Source organism: Penaeus monodon, unplaced genomic scaffold (genome assembly GCF_015228065.2).
Source record: "Penaeus monodon isolate SGIC_2016 unplaced genomic scaffold, NSTDA_Pmon_1 PmonScaffold_209, whole genome shotgun sequence".
Taxonomy (NCBI): Eukaryota; Metazoa; Arthropoda; class Malacostraca; order Decapoda; family Penaeidae; genus Penaeus; species Penaeus monodon.
Genome location: NW_023650701.1, coordinates 86,979 through 103,015, shown reverse-complemented (window position 1 = coordinate 103,015; position 16,037 = coordinate 86,979). Strand labels below are relative to the sequence as shown.

At 44.7% G+C, this 16,037-nt stretch overlaps 1 protein-coding gene across 1 annotated transcript in view; it reads right to left on the bottom strand.

The window, feature by feature from the left end:
* Positions 1-9,810: 9,810 nt before the first annotated feature.
* Positions 9,811-16,037, bottom strand: part of LOC119570021 — a 15,529-nt gene continuing 9,302 nt past the window's right edge. The window contains exons 4-8 of the mRNA XM_037917943.1: positions 15,840-15,938; positions 12,728-13,090; positions 10,539-10,698; positions 10,281-10,379; positions 9,811-10,060 (exon numbers count right to left, since the gene is read on the bottom strand). Of these exons, the coding sequence (XP_037773871.1) occupies positions 9,811-10,060; positions 10,281-10,379; positions 10,539-10,698; positions 12,728-13,090; positions 15,840-15,938 (971 nt within the window). The remainder of the gene's footprint in view (positions 10,061-10,280; positions 10,380-10,538; positions 10,699-12,727; positions 13,091-15,839; positions 15,939-16,037) is intronic.

Below are 16,037 nucleotides of genomic sequence, written 5' to 3'. Positions count from 1 at the left end.
ATATATTATATATATATATATATATATATTTATATATAATATATATATAATATATTTTTATTATATATGCAGATAGTTATGTATAGTATGTATATGTATAATACAACAATTCTGCGCCCCCCACACACACACACACACACACACACAACACACACCACACACACACGTGTGGTGTGTGTGTGGGTGGTGTGGTGTGTGTGGTGGTGTGTGTGGTGTGTGTGGTGTGTGCATATCAGCAATAACAGATTTCAAACGAACCTACACAAAAACCATTTGTAACTGGGACAGCCGAAGGACAACATACTCAGGCCCCATAGAAGAAAATCCTGAAAGGACCCGTGAAGGCTCCCCTTTGGGTTTTCCCCGGGATAAAGTAATAGAGCAAAACGACAAACACGAAAACTGGCCATTTTCAAAATTTTTCCCAAACGCATTTTCCGGGAAAAAAAAAATTGGCGAAATGAAAAACATATTCCATTTTTCAAACAATATCGTAAAAAGTCAGCAAACAAGGTGCAAAGAGATACATGGTTTTGGGCCCAAACAGACACAAATATTTACAGGCAGCTCTTAAAATAAAAGCTGCAAAACCCACACAAGTCCAGAAGTTTCTTTCCTCCAAGCCCCGCGCGCGATGAACAAATGCGCCTTCATGCCCCAGGCATTGGGAAAAAGCGCAGACAAATCCCAAATCTAACAACAGTAAACCCGAGTTCCTCCCCCAGCCAAAACAGCCCGCCCATAATTGATATCGAACTCGAGGACAAGATTAAGATTAAGAGGATGCGTCTACGAGCGCGCGCGCGTAGCCAGACTGGTGGTGTGTTGGGGTGGGGTTTTCATTCAGTATATAGGGGTAAGTTCAAAATATTTATATCCCCCCTTAATTTACTATAACTAGATTATTTTAAAAAACTATATAAACTCCTTATCGTTGCAGCTATAGCCGTCCACAATCTTTCCATAAATACCACTACACAACAGGAAAACCATAAAATGCGGAAAAACCACTAACCTGCAGGAAAACTCCCCTCCACCCGCAGGAAAATACCATAACCTGAGGAAAACCACTACAAGCAGGAAATATACACCCGCAGGAAAAACTACTAACCTGCAGGAAAAAATACACCTGAGGAAATACCCCTACACCCGCAGGAAATCCACTACACCAAAAAGGGAAAAACCCCTACACCCGCAAAAAATACCCTACACCAACAGGAAATACCCCCAACCTGCATGAAATACCATACACCTGCAGAAATCCACTACACCGCAGAAAAACCCTACACCAGCAAAAAATACCCCTACACCCGCAGGAAATACCCCCATCTGCCCGGAAAAAAACCACAACAAAAACGGGGAAATCCCACTACACCTGTATGAAATACCACCCCTGAGGAAATACCACTACATATGAGGAAATACCATACACCTGCGGGAAAAACTCCACTACCCCTGCAGGAATCCCACTACCCCAATGGGAAATACTACACCTGCAGGAAACCCCATAACCGCGGGAAATCCACTAACTGCGGGGAAAATACCACACACCGCGGGAAATACCATACACCAACAGGAAAACCATACACCTGAAGGGGAAATCCCATACACCGCGGAAAAAATACCACTACCCCTGCGGAAAACCACTCCCCTGCAGGAAATCCCACTACCCCGCAGGAAAACCCCACTCCACCGCGGGAGATACCATACATCTGCAGGAAATACCACACCCCCGCGGAAACCCCACACCGCGGGAAAATACCATACACCTGCAGGAAAATACACCGCAGGAAAAACCACACACAACAAGAAATACCACTAACCGCGGGAAAATACCATACATCACTCATCATCAGGGGCAAAACGCCGACGGGGGCGCGGGGCCCGCACCCACCCTTCGCTTCCAGCCACGGGATCCCTCGAGGCGAGTCTCCAGGCAGGCACAGGCCATCTCAGTTCCTCACGAAGGTTCGCGAGTCCCCAAACCTGATCCCTGGGGGACCCACGGGTTTCCCTCCCCCCGGGTGTCCGAAGAGAGAAAAAACCTGGTGGCAGGTCGTCCATGGGGAGGCGGCAGGGGCCATATAGCCTGAGTTGGGACCCCGGGATTATGCAAGAAAAACAGGCCATGCCATTTCCAGGGTGAAACCCCGGGTTTTGGACACGTGGCCTCCCAAAACTGTACCCATGACCCGGCGAAGGGATTTTGTTAAAAAAGGCACAAGGCGAGACCCCAAGGCACTGGATAGCGCCAGGTTTCGCTTCCATAGAGCAAAACTGGAAGTATAAAGGCCCTTGAAGACACGCAGTGGTCCTTTGCATAGGACCGACCTCCAAACGCTCTTGTTTGTCGGTTCATGGCCCCGGGGGGCCAGACCAATCGTTACTGATTTCCGGGTCTGAAAAACCAGAGATATGGACTAGTCCCAAAGGTATGTAAAACTTTCTGTGATTTAAAACGCCTCGCCGCAAGCATGGATCGATGAAGGGCCCCAAACAGGCCCCCAAAGCCCTGAATTTGGTTTTGGGCCAGGAGACCTCTAAGCCTAGGGGCTTCCCCTCATTGAAAATGCATCAAGAGCCGCCACAAGGACCCCAAGGACTCAGATGGATGGCAACACGTCCAAAGTAAAGGTCCAACCCCAATATTGCAGTGTTGCTCCGCACTGATTTGGTATAGCTCTCCCCAATCCGTCCATACAAGTGGGGGAAAAGTGGGGGTGCAAGGACACAGCCTTGCCCCCCCCCGAATTAAACGGGGGAAAGAAGTTCGACATCCCCCACCACACTTTACAGCATTTCAGTCCCGTATAGAGGGCTACGGCCAATAATCTGGTGGGGAATTCCCCGAGCCTCAGGATCCCAATAGCGATTCCCGATGCACCGAGCAAACGCCTTTTTGAGGCGATTGGGCGCAAGAAACCCACGACCAAAACTCACGACGGCGTTCCAAAATTACTCGAAAGCGCTGTATCGGTCTATGGGGACTTGCCAGGAGAAAAATCCAGACTGCCCCGGTTTTTGGTGTCAGTAGGTGGTTGGGGAAATCTTTTCAGAAGAAGGGAGGAAAACCCTTTCCCTGGTATGCTGAGCAGTGAACCCAGGGTATTTGCTACAGCCCCATCGACCCCCCTTTCCCTTCCAGAGGGGGATGCCCACGCCCCTCAGGGGTCGGGGGGGAATGGTCCCAGTGCCAAATGGCGTCAGGACGTATGCGGGCCCCCGACCCATGGGTCCCCCCCACCCTTTTAGCAGTTAGCAGGGAATCACAAGCTGCAGTTTTCCCCCACTCTCAGCGGAAACGCCAGCCAACTCTTTTAGGGAGGAGGTTCCTCGCGATGGGTGGGCCCGGAAAGGCCTGAGAATCGTTTGCATAAAAGCAAACTTTTGGAGGACCCACCTGGTAAAAAACTGTTTCAAAATAATCACCCCAACTTTCACAAAACCCAAATGATCTGAGATGATCCGTCATCGCTGATCGGATTCAGTCATCTGTGAGAGGTTAGGGTTCGTTTTCCCCAGGTTGGTAGGCAGGGCGAGGTCATTTCCCAAGAAATGGCCTTTGCCTCCCGGCCCAAGGGTTCCCGAGAACTGTTTTGTCCCCCCTCAGCATGCCGAGCCCCTACGCACCATGGAGACGCAAGACTTGATTCCATTTTGCCAGCCTTGCGACACGCTTTAGTGGCCCCTTTAAAGCTCCGGGAGATGGATTTGCCCTTTTCCCGGGGGTACGCCCAAAGGACTCGAGCTGCTTTGAGTGTTAGCGCTGAAAGGGCTCCCCAGAAAAACTGGGTCCCTCAGGTTGCTGGTTTCTGAGAATCGGTCAGGGGACTGCCTGGCGAACCCACGGGCCCACCCCCCTTCCTTAGTCTGCCAAAGGAAACACCCCTTAGGGGCCATGGAGGGACGGGGGGAGTTTTTAAGTGGACCGGGGTTTGCCCCAAAACAGCCTATGGTCGGTGCCCCGAAAACAGCACTCCGGTAAACCCTGCAGTTTGGAGGGCCTCCAGCGTGTGAAAAGGATGGGTCGATCTCCCGGCCACGTACCCGTATCGCGTACCCAAACCAGCGATGCGAGTTTGGGGCGCTGGGACCGGAGCCAGAGATCCATTTTTTTGGGGCCTAGCAAAGTCCCGGAGAAGGGGGCTATTCTCGTGCTGGGGTCAGCTCCCGAGCCCGGGGGCCGACAGCATCTGTAGCCAGCTCGGTCACACGGATACCCGGAAAATGCCCCGAACAATGGAATGTCCGCCGGGGGGGAATGTTGCCACAGAGGGTTTGGGGGTAGAACGCCTCTTTCACATCGGGTTTTTTGTACATCGGTAGGAAACGATACGCAATAAGAGACATGAACCAAAAACAGGGTTCAGTCTCAATGCCAGATACGCTCATCAAAAAGGTGTCACCCCGACTACCGCAGGCTAAGCGAGGGGATGGCTATGGCTTTCACCCCGGAGGTGGGGACCCGCTGCGGCCCCACCCGTAGTAGGGGTAACCACCCCCCATGAGGCCGCTACCAGGTTTTCACCTTGAGAGGGCAGCCCCCCAACTCCCAGTCGCTAATTCCCCCGATAGCAGAGGTAACCGCCCTCCTGCCGCAAAGGACCCGGGTGTCCAACGCCTACCCGGAAAGCACGCCTGAGGGGTTAAGCTCGGGTGGTCACTCCGGGTGCACGCCACCCCTGCCGCCCCCCACAACACACCCAGATAAAAGGGGGGCGGGGGTGTGGACCGCCTATCCCCCTGGGGTTTCCCGAGGGGTTTCCCCCCAAGCTTCATGGTGGGGTGGCGCCTGCCGGGGGCAGGGGGGACAGTAAAACCCCTTGCTCCAATCCGCACCCGAATTTGCCCCCCCAGCGGGACCCCCAGCCCCCTTACTTGCTGGGGGGAGGGACAAAAACCCCCCCCCCAGCATTCCATTTTTTTAAAGGCGTTCCAGAGGGTCATTCTGGGGGGAGGAGGATGGGAAGGCCCACCTCCCCCGAGCCGCCCCCCTTTCCCCCGGGTGGCAGGGGGGAGGAGTTGGTACGAAACCAGAGCTGTTTCCCCACGCCGGTGGCCCAAATCCCTACCCCTGGGGCCCTGCTGCCGAGATCCCCACGTTTAGCCTGGGACCCCAAGGTACCCGTACCCATGGGTGGCCAGAGGAGGCACCCCCAGAAGTCTTAAAGATGGAGAGGCTGTACCTGGGAGGGGAAAAACTTTTGCGGAAGGGTGCTCCCCTTTTTTCCCCGGGCTAGCAGGGGGTGGAAGCGCAAGGAGAAGGCATGCAAACGCTTAACCTACTAGGCACCCCACCCCGCTTCACATCACCATGCACGTGAAGCACCCACCCAAATACCACTACACTGCAGGGAAAACCACACACCCGAGGGGAAATACCACACCCTGCAGGAAAATACCACACTCCCGAGGAAATCCACTACTTCGCGGAAAAAACCCCACACCGTATGATTTTAAACCCTCCACCTGCAGGAAATACCCTTTCACCTGCAGGAAATACCACTACACCGCAGGGAAAAACCCCACTCCTGCAGGAAATACCATAACCCGTATGAAATACCACTCCCCCGCAGGAATTAAACCACTACACCCGCAGGAAATCATACACCTGCAGGAAAACCCCACACCAACAGGAAATACTAACCTGCAGGAAATACCCCTTTCACCGCAGGGGAAAAACACTAACCCGCGGAAAATACCATACACTGCAGGAAATACCACACATCGAGGAAATACCCCAAAACCCCCGCAGGAAATACCACTACACCCGCAGGAAATACCACTACACCTGCAGGAAATACCCCTACACCAAAAAGGAAAAAACCACTACACCCGCGGAAACTCCTACACCTGCAGGAAATACCATACACCAACAGGAAAACACTACCTGCAGGAAACTCAACACCCGCAGGGAAAACCACACAAACAGGAAATATACACCCGCGGGAAAAACCCCTACACCGCAGGAAAACCCCTAAACTCAGGAAAAACCACTAACCAACAGGAAAAACAACACCCGGAAAAAACCACACACCCGAAGGGAAAAAACCCCTACCCGCAGGGAAAAACCATACACCCGCAGGAAATACAAACGCCCCTAACATCATCTTTTAAGCACAACTCGCAATTCTTCTTGACCCCAGAGAAGTCTTTTTAATGTGCAAATGAGATACCACGTATATACATCGAATGCAAAACCCACACACACACACACACACAGTGCATGCGTCTAACGCGCGCGCGCTCGTTAGACGCATGCACTCTTAATCTTAATCTTGTACTCAGAGTTCGATCTAAATCGATAGGCTGGCTGATTGCTGCGGGAGGAACTCAGGTTACTATTGTATAGATTTGGATTTGTGAGCGATTGTTCAAATTGTCCGGTGCTATGAGTGCGCTTGTTACAGTCGCGCTCGGTGCTTGGGAGGAATGAAACTTGCGGACTTAGTGTGGGTTCCGCAGCAGATGAGTTTTAGGAAGCTGCCTGTAAAATTATTCGTGTCTGGTTTGTGCCTGACAAACACATGGTAGTCGTAGCACCTTGCTGCGGGACTTGACGATATTGTTAGAAAGAGTGAAATGTTGCATTTCGACAATTTTCTTTTCCGGAAAATGAGTGGGAAATATTCAGAAAGTGCCCCAGTTACAGGTGTGTTGTCGTTTCGTACTATTACTTTTATTCCTGGAGAACCAAGGAAGCCTGTCTACGAGTCCTTCGCCAGCAGGATGTGTTCTTCTATGCCGTGAGTATGTGGTCCTTCAGGCTGTCCCAGTAGCAGGGGGGGGGGGGGGGGGGGGGGGAAAAAAAAAAAAATTTTTTTGTTTTTGTGCAGGGTCTGATTTGAAATCGGCTATTGCTGATATGCACACACACAAACAAACACAACACACACACAACACACACACACACCACAAACACACACAACACACGTGTGTTTGGTTGTGTATGTGTGGTGTGTTGTGTTGGGTGTGCTGTGCACTACGTGTGTGGTGTGTGTGTGGGGTGTGTGTGTGTGTGTGTGTGCGCGCAGATATATGTATGTATATATACATATACATAATATACATAAACATTATCTGACATATATATATATATATATATATATATATATATATATATATATGATAATATATATATATATAATATCTACACACTACACACACACATCACACACTGTATATTGCTTGATAATACATTTATTACCATGTTCTGCAATTCAACTTCCACCACTAAACATGAGTATCGATATATTAAGTCATTGCACTTTTCTCCTGATTGTAGGGCATTAAAGTGAAGATATCGATTTTATTTATTTATTATTTTTTATAGTATTATTATTTTTATTTTAGTTTATTATTATTATTATATTATATTATTATTTTCTACTGTAGATGGAAAGTTGAAACTAACACATTTAAGATGAGGAAGAATGGTCTGAGAACATCCTTTAGACGATCAAACCTCATCTGTATATGAACCAGTATGTACAAGCACAACAAAAACAATGACATATAAATATTTTTTTATGTAATATACATACATAATATATATATATATATCTATATATATATATTATATATATATAGTATTAATATATATATGTTGTGTGTGTGTTGTGGTGGGTGTTGTGTGTTGTCGTTTGTAGTGTGTGTGTTGTGTGGTGTGTGTGTGGGGGTGTGTGTGGGGGTGTGTTTGTAGTTCTTTCTTATGTAATCATTCTTTCTTAGAAAGTTAATGGGACGTCATAAGAAATAGTAATTACCCTGTTGTCACAATCGGAATGTTGGCGTTGAGAAGGGCGACCGTGGATCTCCCAGCTGCGAAATCTGATGCTGCAGGATATCAACCTGGATCGAGCTTTATCTGGTTATCCTTCTCCCTAACACGGCTATGTTGTCTGGATTTTCGGAGATGTACAGTCGCCAACGGCTGTCTTATTTCAGCGGCCAGGCTGGCGTTGCGACATTATTGGCGAGCGTCTCTCCAGGCACCATCTGGGGTATTTTATTTTCTGCGCGAGGTCCAGCAGTACGCCGAGTGTGCGATAGTGGCTGACTACGACTTGGTCCAGCAGTGAGATAGGGCTTCGAGAATGCCAAGTTTCGCCGATGTCTCCTGGCATTGACTGTTGCGTGATATTGTTAACAATATCTAATGACGCCGTGTATCTCATTTGACACATTAAAAAGACTTACTCTGGAGGTCAAGAAGAATGCGAGTTGGCATTCAAAGCAGTGATGTTAGTGGCGTTTGTATTTCCTGTGGTGTAGTTGTATTTCCCTGCTGTGTAGTTGATTTCCGCAGGTTGTGTAGGTGTTGTAGTGGTATTTTTCCCTGAGGTCAGGTGTTGTAGTGGTATGTTCCGCTGGTTTTTTGTATTGTTTTTATTGGTGTTTTGGTAATTGTTAATTTTTTTGTGTTGGTCTGTATAGTTTTTTCGTGTTCTGTCTTTGTTGGTTTTGTTGTGTTTTGTAGTTTATTTGTTTTGTAGTGGTGTTTCCTGCAGTTTTTTTTTTTTGTTTTGGGTTTGTGTTAGTTTGTAGTTGTTTTTTGGTTTTGTTTTTTGTGTGTTAGTTGTTTTGTTTTTTTTGTTTGTATTTTTTGCTGTTTGTTATTTTTGTTGAGTTTGTTTTTGGTGTTTTTTTTTTTTTGTGTTTGTGTTTTATTTGTTTTCCACGGTAGGGTATTCCTGCGGTGTTAGTGGTATTTCCTACAGGTGGTGGTATGTTTCCTTCAGGTGTAGTGGTATTTCCTGAGGTTGTAGTGTATTCCTGCAGGTGTAGTGTATTTCTGCAGGTGTAGTGGTATTTGATTTCCTGTTGGGGTAGTGTATTTCCTGCAGGTGTAGGTATTTCCTGTTGGTGTAGAGTAGTATTTCCGCTGGTGTAGTGGGCGTAGTAACGACGGTCGTATCGTAGTAGTTAACCAGTGGATTTTAGTCGTGGAGGCTTGGTGGCGGGTGGTAGTTGTGGTAGGGGTTGTGTGAGTGGTCTTAGCTGCAATGATAAATTAAAAGAATTGTAAAGTAATTTTCATAAATAACTGGATATATAAGTATATTGATCTTACCCCGTATATACATAAATGCACACACATACCACAACACACCACACCACCGCGGCAACACATACACCCACACACACACACACACACACACACATATAAATATCATATCATCAACATCGGGGGCTAACCCCAACGGTCGTTCGCATGCCGCATTCCACATTCGTTACAGCCATGGGGGTCCCTAAATGGAGTCCCAGGCAGGCCCTCGGGCCCATCTCTAGCCTCCTAGATCGTCCAGGGCCCTCCTCCATGCAGGAAAGTCTCGCAAAGAGACAACCTGATGGGCAGGGTCATCCACAGAGAAAACGAGCTAGGTGCCCCATATAGTCTGAGTTGCCGGCCTGATAATGCAAGTAACAGGTCCATGCATCCTCACAGTGTAGCCGTAGGTTGGACACATAGTCCTACCAACTGTACTTATGATTGGTTAGGGGATTTCTTACAAAAGGCATCAAGACGACTCCAAGGCACTAGATAGCGTCCAGTTCGCTACCAACAGCAAAAACGGCAGTAACAAGGAATTGAAAGACATGTAACTTGCTTCGTCCTTACGCATAGGTACCAACACCTCAAATGTTCTTGTTGATCGATGTGCATGGATCCTGTGCACAAAAACCAATTGTACTGACTTTGGTCAGACAGCCAAGGAGAGACATGGCTACATACCAGTACGTAACGCTCTCGTGACTCAACGTCCTCACCACAAGTATTATCGACTGAACAGGTCCCCTTATAGGACCTTATAATCCTGGATCTGGTTCTTGGTCCATGGAGCCTATAGGGTCCAAGGGCTTCGCCTCATTGCTAATGCACCAACAGCCGCTACCAGTGATCAGAGAAAGATAGGATAGGCAACATCGTCGGCAAAGTCGAGGTCGGTGACCTTGATATTGTCCAGGTTGCTCCACCACTGACTGTTGGCTGGTACGCTCTGCCCTATCAGTCCAGCAGGCGTTGAAAGTGTTGTACAAGGACACAGCTTGCCTAACCCTGAGGTTAACAGGAAAAAGTTCGAAGGCCACAGTGCACTTTCTACAGTACTTCAATCGACCAGCTATATAGGCTTGCTCTTAAGCCAATATTCCGTGTCGGAATTCTCCTAAGTTTCATGATCTCCCATAGGTGATTTGCAATGCCTGAGACAAAACGCCTTATGAGATTGATTTATGGTGCAAGGCAAGCCCACGACAAACTCACGGCAGCTTTTCACAATGACTCAAACGCACTAGGATACAGTCTATTGTAGGATTCCCAGGAGGTAATCCAGAATGCTCCCGGTTCTCTGGTTGCTAAGTAGGAAGTCCTGTATCTGTTTCACAAGGATGGGGACGTAAAAGTTGCTGGTATACTGAGCAGTGATGCAAGTAGTTGATCAGGTCCCATCGACCCATTTCCCTTCTAGAGAGGGATGACCACGCCCCTCAACAGGTCATGGGAATGAACCAGATGCCAGATCAACCTCCATAACCTCAGTAGGGTAGGAGGCAGGGCGAATGTATGTAACCAAGAAATGGCCTTAACCTCCTCAGCAGGTCCTGAGGAACTGTTCCTTGTCCAAGCCATGCGCACCAAGGAACGGCGCAGGTCCTCCAAGGTCTCAGTGAGATGAAATTCTGCCAATTGAACTCCTGTATGTGTGTGAGAAAACGAATTGTAAAACTAATGCATCAATGATGACAATAATTACAGCGAATAAAAGACATATAAGAAAAAACAAAATACTGTACTGAGGTTGTACGCTGAAGGTCTTCCCCCCAGAAGATACTGGATCATCAGGTTATCGAGTCTGTGAACTGGATTGGACACGCCTTGGCGATACCTCTGGGTCGCATTTCCCTATGATGCATCCACACACACACACACACACACACACACAAACACCCCACACCCAACATGCAACACACACACACACACACACACACACACACACACACCGCACACGCCAAACACACACACACACACACACCACACACAACACACACACACACCACACACCACACACACACACACACACACACACACACACACACCATGATACATAGCAAGAGGATACTTATATATATACTATTATATATAAGATAGATATATATATGATCTATATATATATATATTATATGCACATTATATGTATATCAATACTGTACATATACATACCACACACACACAACAACAAACACACACACACACACACACACACATAGATATAATACAGTAATATATATCTAATATATATATATATATTAAATATATAAATTATATATAATAATATATATATGCTACATGCATAGCGCGCGCACACAACACCCACACCACACATCCACACCAAACACACACACACACACCACAAACCCACACACACAAACCCACCACACAAACCCACCACACACACACACACACAAACCCCCCCCCCCCCCCACCCCTTCTACGAGAGGGGAGACCACGCCCCCTCAACAGGTCATGGGAATGGAACAGACTGCCAAGATCACCTCCCTAACCTAGTTAGGGTATTATTATCATTATTATATTAATTATGTATACCCACATGTATACAGACTACACTATAATATATTATACTATATATATATATTATATATATATATATATATATATAGATATATATATATATACACATAGATATGAATAATATATATATGTATAGAATTATAGTATATATATATAATATATATATGAGTATATATATATACTCTATCTATATATATTTTTATATATAGGTAGAACTATACATATATATTTATTACATTATATAGATATAGGATCGATATAGATATCTATCTATATATATATTATAAAGAGGTTTAGCATTAGAATATATATATATATTATATATATAAGATATTATAATATAATATATATAATGTATAAAATAATCTTATATAATAGACATGTAAATATATATTAGTATATATAGATATGATATATATATAGATATCTTATATAGATATATTTATATATATATATATATACATATATATAGTATAATATGTAGAAGATAACGATCATGATGAGTGTGGTGTGGTTCGTGGTGTGTGTGTCGGTGTGTAAAGTATGTTAGGATATTATATATATATAATATTATATATAATATTGACTATATAAGAGAATATATATATAATAAGAGGTTTAGAGTGGAGTCGCATATATTGTCAGAGATCTGTGATATATATGGTACGTGTATCTATATCTATCTTCGATCTATCTATCATATCTATATATGTGTATATATATAGATATGTACAACAGACAGTATATATATAAATGATTTAGATATATATATAAGATAATATATAGAGAATATTATATGTATAGAGAGTACAGAGTATTATATAGATAGTATGATATATATTATATAATATATATGAATATATATATGTAATATATACATAGAGATAGAGTATATTGTATATATATATACAATATATATACATATATATATATATAGATGATATATATATATATAAGTATATATTAATAGAATATAGGTTATGTATATTATATACATACCCCCACATATATATATAAATATATATATCTATTATTAGAATTTATAATTTATTAGATATATATATATATATATATATATTTATATATATATGTCTGTGTACACGTGTACACTTGTTTATATCTACATATGCTTACTTGGAACGCAGCAGAAACACTTTCCCTTGGGTTTCTTTCGACAGCCGTTTGGCACAATGGTGCCCGCGCAGTTCTTCTTCTTGAGAACGCAATAGCCATCTTTGCATTTGCGCCTCGGCTGGCATTGGGGCGTACAGCAAGAACCCCCGCGACTACAGGCACCTTCGGCGAATATGCCGCCCTTGCATTCCTTTTTGGTCTTTACACAAAAACCGTCACATGTGTTCTCCCTTTTCTTGCAACGTTTGTAGCAGCACACGCAGCCGTCCCCTTCGCAGGCGCCTTTCAGTTGTCGCTCCTTGAGACCACATTTCGATTTGCATTTCCCTTGCATGTTATCGCACTTCCGCTTTGGTGCGCACCCTGGAAAATTTAGATAAAAACTCAGTATCCATTTACCACAACATTAAAAGACTTGGGCCGTGAAATGTCATCGAAAACAAGTCATCGTATCCCGAAGGCAAAGTGTCAAGACAAACGTCTGCCGGAGACGCATGTCCTTCGCCTGTGGTGGCTGAAGGGGAAGAAAATGATAGCAGCACATTCCGTTTATGCAGCACAAGCAGGAGGCCCCTGCAGGCGTCGTCGATCGGCCGACGAAGCAGGAAGCCGTCGGGACACTCGCCTCCCTTTCTGGAGCATCGCATGGGGTCCTTTGTCTGATTTTCCTTTTGACGCCTTTGGCCTTGGCTCTAGTGTCACTTTCGTCGCCTTCTCCGTTCTTTCTCTCTGCAGGTTTGACATTCGTGTTTGGTCGACCAATCGCGGTCGGATTGGCTTTGTTGTTTCTTCTTCGATCTTTCTTTTCTTCCTTTGGTGGTTTCCTTCCAGCATTTCCGCTTTTCTCTTGTTCTTGTTTCCCCCCCTCGCTGGCGTCGCCCTGACGGACCACCTGCATCTGCCTGCGGCACACAGAATGCAACAGGGAGATCAGGTTGGTTCATTATCATAATCGTCAGTAATATTTCAACTCCTTATATTTTTTGTTATCAAACCATGTTAATCATAACTGTTATCATTATTATCCCATCCTATTGAAAAAAAAAAAAGGACCATATCATTATCATTATTCATTAGTGATTGGTCTATCATCCAGCATTCATGCATCTCATTTATCAGATTATGGTTATTGTTTTTATATTATCATATCAAATTACTTTTCTTAGTATATATTATTATTATTATATTGATTATTATCATCATATTGATATTATATATTTATGTATTATTCTTATATCATTATTAACTTTTTATTATTATTATATCTATCATCATCAATCTCCTTCATCATCATCATCATACATCATCATCATCATCATCATATCATCTAGTCCTCATCATCACATCATTCATCACCATCCTCATCTTGCATATCAGCACACACACACACACGCGCACACACACACACCACCACCACAAACACAAACACAAACACAAAAAAACACACACACAAACACACACACACACACACACCACACACACACCACAAACACACCATCTATAATAAATATATATTTTATATATATATATATATATATAGATATATATATATTTTGTAAGAGCCGGAATTGATGAGCCCTACAAGAGATGGTAGGTGGCGAGCTTAGGGGTATAAGGTAGACAATCAATATGTCTAGACTAACTTTATTATATGTAGATGGAGTACGGCTCGGCGAGGAACGAGGTGGTTAAAGATGGTATAGATCACGTGATAACGTATGACAATCATTGGTGAAGAAAGGTAGTGTTACAAACACGCTAGCTCTTGTGGAAGGGATAGACAAATACACATAGGAATGTCTAGGTGCACGATAGACGAATGAAACAGGTAAAAGCAATGGAATACTTATATGTTGTGTGTGTGTGTGAATATAGGCATGTGGCAAACATTAAGAAACAAAGGCAGGGAGAATATCACAACAGATAAATAGAATAACATTTGGCCTACACATTCAGTAACATCACATATAAAAGCGGGTTAACAGATCTCCACAAAAATCCCAATGACAAAAACCAAAAAATCTTCGTGCATTATCGATGTGGTTATTTGACTTTGCGCATGTTGATATTATGTAGTGGCCTGGTCCTTATCTCTTGGGGGGCGACCGTGATCTTCCCCAGGGAGTAGGTGAGGTTAATCATGTGGTGGTTCTCAACTTACACTTCCCCGATGCCTCACCCATTCCCTTACCTAATATATCCCCCGCGCGTATGTCTGCCGTCCTTTCCACCCCCATCGCCCTGCGCGCAGCGACGGCCCGGCGATGGCCGTGTGCGGCTCCGCCTTCCCTAGCTCCGTGTCGGTTGGGCCCCCCTGGGGACGATCCTGGGTCGCCACCCAGCTAACGGACCCCGTCGCTCATGCGGTCCCCACCTGGGCGCGAGTAATTGCTCGGATGCCCCCCTGTGTGTCGTGTGTGTGTGTTGTGTGGGTGTGTGGTGTTGTGTGTGTGTGTGGGTGTTTGTGTGTGTGTTGCCTCCCGTGCTCGCGCGCGAACGTGTCGTGGCTACACCCACCCCTCGAGACGGCCAGAACACTCCCAACACACACGCCCGTTCCACCCCCCGCATCCACAACACAAACACAAACATTAATATATATATATATATATATATATATATAATATAAAACACACAAGAGAACACACGCCACCCCAGACCACCCAAACCAACACACATTAACACAGACCAATTAACCGACCACCCCTATGTAACAAACACCAGAGCCGCTACTGGAGCAATTTATATAACATAATATAGGGATAATATAGCGAGAATACATAGGCATAGGTACACAGACTACGTAGATATTGTATAATCGATTATATCAAAGTATAATTATATCTATAATATAATGCTATATATCTATGTATGTATATACATGCATGGATAGATGTAGTTATATATTATATGTGTGTAATATATTATATTATATATCTAATATAATAGAATATATATATATCTATATATATATAAAATAGTCCCGCTTTAGCGGATAGCAATTATATAGTTAGCTAGAGGTTGCGTATAGATATTATATGATGATATATATATATACTGTATAATATATATTAAATACACCACATACACACTTTGGTTCACTAGGACTGACCTGGACGACCAAGAGGAGGGCAGACGCAGAACAGCGGCCGACAATCAGGACTCTCATAGTTTGCGCAGGGACTTGCAACTCCGACTTCTACGCCACGATCTGCGAGAGGCGAGTATTTGCCGCAGCGCGAATGGTTTAAATACGGCTTCTAGCGCCCAGATCGAGTTTACTTCCAACACACTTCGTGTTTGTCATCGA